The sequence below is a fragment of the Drosophila santomea genome, unplaced genomic scaffold, assembly GCF_016746245.2.
Source record: "Drosophila santomea strain STO CAGO 1482 unplaced genomic scaffold, Prin_Dsan_1.1 Segkk12_quiver_pilon_scaf, whole genome shotgun sequence".
NCBI lineage: Eukaryota > Metazoa > Arthropoda > Insecta > Diptera > Drosophilidae > Drosophila > Drosophila santomea.
Window position 1 is genome coordinate 248,424 of NW_025318945.1, and position 5,238 is coordinate 253,661.

Consider the following 5,238-nt stretch of genomic DNA (forward strand, 5'->3'; position numbering starts at 1 on the left):
AACACCGCGGGACCGCGGAGTGGTGAATACCTTGCGGGAAGGAGGGAGAGCGAGAGGAGAGATGGAGAGCGCGAGCAGCGGTGCTTGCGAGCCGTGGAGGAGCTTTGAGTACAAGCATTGGCCGCTTACACTGCCGCTCAACTGTTTGCGCCCTTCTGGCGTGAACACCAATGTTTAATGTTTTGAATGCTCCAGACACCTTGGTACGGGTTACGGGATACCTGGAAACCTTCTACGTATTTTAATAAGAATCTGTCGTTTCTCAATATTTTGAAAATCATATATGGACCTTTACATTTTGGAATCAATTTTCTAGAAATACCTGCTGTGCTGTCGAAATTTTTTACCATTACATAATCTCCTATTTTGTATTCAGAAGGCTTTCTGGCGGACTTATCATATTGTGTTTTGTTATACTCTTGAGCTTTTCCTTGATTATTTTCTGCTTCGCTCCTAATCTTCTCTAAATCCCTATCTTCTGGAGTGTTATCTAATTCTTCTAGTTTTTCTTTCAATTCGTCTACTATTTTTCCTCTTTGCTCTAAACCAAAAAGCACTTTGCTTGGAGTTTGCTTGATACTGCGGTGTTGTGTATTATTTAGAACGTGCTCCACTTTATCTATTACTGTATCCCAATATATACCTTTCTCTGGTTCTACCAGTTTCGCTATCATTGGACCTAAACTTCTGTTGACTCTTTCAACCTGTCCGTTCGCCTGTGGTGATCCAGTCGCAATCTTCATATGCTTAACATCAAACTCTAACATAAAATCATCAAACTCCTTGGATGTAAAACAACTTCCCCTGTCTGAAATAATGCATCTAGGCTTGCTGTATGCTCTAAAATAGTCTTTTAAAGCTGTTATGACTTCTCTTGTATTGGTGGTCTTTGTAGTGTATAAACGTACGAACTTAGTAAAACCGTCGTTGACAACAAAAATATGTTTTTTGGATCTACCCGAGTCGACTGGGCCGTAATGATCGATATGTATAAGTTCAAACGGTTGACTACCTTTTGGAATGCAGTGCAGAAATCCCTCCTTACCCGTCTTAGAGGAGAAAGCAACACATTTTAAACAATTTTCTATATGGCCTAAACACTTGTCTTTGGCATTGGGAAGCCAATAAGATTTCAAAATTATATCTAACATTTTGTCTCTACCTATGTGTCCGATCTCATTGTGATATTTATATAGAATATGATCTTCCATGTCTGTGGGAACATAAAATAATAGTCTGCCGTCGTTACATTTTCTATAAATTATTCCGTTTCTCATTTCGTATAACTTATGTTCATTTTCCTCTAACAGTTTTCTAATTTCTTGAATTTTTTTATCTTTGGTTTGGCAAATTACTAAATTGTCTTCAAACGTATTCGATTCTACTATCATGATATTCGTACATCTACTAAGAGCATCTACATGCTGCATCCTTTTACCTTCTCTATGTATAAGTTCATAGTCGTAGTTCTGGAGCTCTAACGCCCATCTAGCTATTCGTGGATTAAGTTCAATCTTATTCAGTGTTAAAGTAAGTGAATTACAATCAGTAATAATTTTAAAGCGTTTTCCATACAAGTATATTCTAAATCATCTCAGTGCGTGAATAATTGCCATCGTCTCCAGTTCGAAACTGTGATATTTTGCCTCAGCGACTGTTGTACGTTTTGAAAAATAAAATATGGGATGCAATTTTCCATCCTCTTTCTTTTGACATAATACGGCACCGAAGCCAAGAGCGCTTGCATCACAGTGCAGCTCTATCTCGTCTTTGAAATAATAAATGGGTAAAACCGGCGCCTGCACTAACTTTTCCTTGAGCGTAGAAAAACAGCTCATTTCTTTTCCTCCAAATTTAAATTTCTCGTCTTTTCTCAAGAGGTCGTATAACGGTTTCGCTAATGTTGAAAAATCTTTTATGAATCTTCGAAAGTATGAACATAAACCTAGGAAACTATGAACGGATTGTATCTTGTCTGGAATTGGAAAATGTTGTATGGCATCTATACCTTTATCATCTGCCCTAATGCCTTCGCCGTTTATAATGAATCCTAAATACTTAATATTTGTTTGAAGAAACTCACATTTATCCATTCTTAATTCTAATTTATTTTGAGCTAATCTGAGAAACACTTCCTTTAAGGTTCTTAAGTGTTCCTCCGTGTCCTTGCAGGCGATCATGATGTCGTCCATGTATACAATTACTTTGTTGTCCCTAATGAGATCCTCAAAAATTTTGTTTACAAATCTTTGAAACACTGCCGATGCAGTTTTTAGCCCCATTGGCATTCTGAGAAACTCGAATTGACCTAACGGTGTAACAAATGAGGTGTATCTAACCGAATCCTTATTAACAAATACATGAAAATAACCGTTTTTTAAATCAAGTTTCGAAAAAATTTTCTTGTTAACTAGTTTGTCTAAGAGGTCATCGATAAGCGGTATCGGATAATTGTCCTTGATTAATATCTTGTTTAGTTTTCTAAAGTCTATGCATAGTCGTATGTCTCCCGTTTTCTTTTTAACTAAAACTATTGGCGAAGCATATTCGGATTCACTAGGTCGTATAATCCCTTCTTTCATATATTCATCTAACAATTTTTGTAATTTCTCCTTTTCTGAGTAGGCAAGTCTTCTTGGTGCGCAGCTAAATGGTTTTGACGTTTCTAAACATAGTTTTATTTCACATCTGACTAGAGGTTCGGTAGGCTTTCTAACATCTAAGTAGTTGCTTTTGATAATCTCTTTCAATTGACAGTTTAAGGCTCGGTCATTTTCTGCCCCGCATATGTAATTCATTTGCTCATCCTCTACGTAATCAATGCTAAAGATTTCTCTAACTGCTTTTTCATAACTGGGCATAACTGTATTATAAAATTTCTGACTAAGTGCGGAATCCGTTGTAACGCTGCCTAAAGGAATAACTGTTTCGTTCAGTGTTTTACTAACTGTAGTATTAACTGTTTTACTACTCGTTTCGATATCTGCTATACTAACTGTTCCATAACCTGTTTCACTAACTGTTTTACTAACTGTTTCATAACTTGTCTCACTAACTGTTTTACTAACTGTTTCATAACCTGTCTCACTAACTGTATTACTAACTGTATTACTAACTGTATCACTAACTGTATTACTAACTGTCTCACTAACTGTATTACTAACTGTCTCACTAACTGTCTCGCTAACTGTCTCATTGTCTAAGGTACTAACTGTTTCCTCATTTAATGGGTTAACCGTAATCCTTCCCAAAGTATCTGGATCCAGCTTAAGCTGGCAAGCTTCCATAAAATTTCGTCCAAGGATTACATTATGACTCATAGACCCGTCTGGAACTACGTATAAATCAAAATAACATTTTATTCTTTCTTTTGTAATGTAACATAAGGTTTTTCCGAGTATTATTAGTTGGCTTTTATTTAGCCCGAAATAGTTTTCAGCAGCAGACTCTAAATTGACTTCACTGAATATACTGCTTAGTTTTGCAAATGATATTGGACTCCCGGTGTCTATGAGGCATTCTGTAATTAGTGGGGTTTTATAGCTACTGTGAAAAAAAATCTTAACATGCCTTACATAATTGTTGATATTGGCGCTCTTGCGCTCCGGGCATTGTCCGACGAAGTGTCCGAACGCTCCACAAGCATAGCAGGATCCGGGCTCTCTCTTTGGCTTCAGGCACTCCTTGGCGAAGTGTCCTTTTGAGTTGCAGTTGGCGCAACGCAAATCCTTCTTAGTTGGACCTCCTTCAAAGAGGCGTTTTGGCGAACTATTATCAGGCTTGTGCTTTGGCAGACGTACTTCCGAGAAGGCTCTCAAAACCTGCATCGGTTTGGAAAAGCGCTGTATGCGAGCCTGATTGCGTAGCGCTGGTGCCGGAATTCCCTCGATAATTTTTTCCAGGAGTTCCTCCAGATCGATGTTGATGCCGTTGGCCAGCATCATCTTGTCCTCGAAATAAGCCGCAAATTTCTCCTCTGAACGCCATTCCCGCTTTTGGAATGCGCTCCTCAATTCTCCTTTGGACATTTTGACCCCAAATGACATAATTAACTGCTTACACAGCTGATCGGTTGACTCCAGAATTCGCGTGGTGTTTGCGTGCAGCCAACGTTGTGCACTCCCTTTCAGCTTGGCAATTAGAAGCATATGCATGCAGCCGTCGTCCAAATTGTAGATCTTGCCGATGTTCTGGAACTGTGTGACCCAATTACGCACACACACGCTGCCGTCGTACTCCATGGTGACCTTTTTTTGCCAAGGCAAGCGCTGCTGCTGGCGATTCCAAGAGTTTGTTTACATTTGTACTCTGGCGTTGATCATCACTGCTAGCGGTCTCCTTTCCAACACTGGTATCTCCCTCGATAATGTTATCGGCAGTGATGGTCACTTTGGTGCTGTTAGCTTTAACATTGGTGCTGTTAGCGCACATGTTAACATTGCCATCATTTTCAATGTTATTTTCGATGACGTCATGGGCTTGGCCAGCACGAACGGACATGTTCTTGCTCGCCTCGTCGATTTCTGTGTAAATGCTCTGCAACACGGCCATGTTTGCATCTATTTCGTCACGAATTTTCTGCAGGGTGGCTTTTTCGGCATCCACTAGCGATAACTGCTCCAAATCCAGACTTTCTAGGGTCTCTGACGCCGCCGATTGCGCGTCTAACGGGGTCGCTGGTGTGTCTCCCTCTTGCAGCTCTCGTTGTGCTAGCTGCGATGCAGCTCCATCCGTTACTGATCCGTTGTTTGACGGTGGATCGCCACGTATTTCCGAAAAAAAAATGGCTTGGAGACGCCCTATCAACTCCGCTTTAGTGCCGGAAGTTTGGCGTCCAAGGGCTCCCAACCATTTTTTTAGTTGTTGCACCGAGAATTGATTTAATATGGTGTCAGGCATAGTGAGTAATGACCACTTCTGATGTTGTAAACGCTTGAACCAACTCCGGTGCGACGCTTTGCTTAATTAAGTTTTTCTTTATTATAGACTTTAATCTCCAAGAACCAGCGACCGTATGCCGCGCTTTGCTTCTTCGTTTTACTTATGCTCTCTCATGCGTGTCTGTATGCGTGAGAGCTAGGTGTATGTACATTGTTATCTCTTAAAGCTAGCTTATAAGTAAGAGCGGGACAACAGTATTGTTCTTACTTATAACGGGGCCACCATGGGCTTCATACGTTAACCTAAACTACTACATGATACATACATGGTACTGTGGGCCTAAAGGGTATCTATCCT

At 40.0% G+C, this 5,238-nt stretch overlaps 1 protein-coding gene across 1 annotated transcript; it reads right to left on the reverse strand.

Moving 5' to 3' along the window:
* Positions 1-3,304: 3,304 nt before the first annotated feature.
* LOC120457524 lies at positions 3,305-4,465 on the reverse strand. The gene is made up of 2 exons (XM_039645068.2): positions 3,576-4,465; positions 3,305-3,520 (listed from the first exon to the last, which is right to left on the reverse strand). The coding sequence occupies exons 1-2, from the start codon at positions 4,239-4,241 to the stop codon at positions 3,509-3,511; spliced, it is 678 nt and encodes a 225-aa protein (XP_039501002.1). The 5' UTR covers positions 4,242-4,465; the 3' UTR covers positions 3,305-3,508.
* Between the last annotated feature and the right edge of the window lie 773 nt (positions 4,466-5,238).

Excerpts from the sequence above, each read along its gene's own strand:
- LOC120457524 (XM_039645068.2), bottom strand. The coding sequence starts at position 4,241 with ATGGAGTACGACGGCAGCGTGTGTGTGCGTAATTGGGTCACACAGTTC.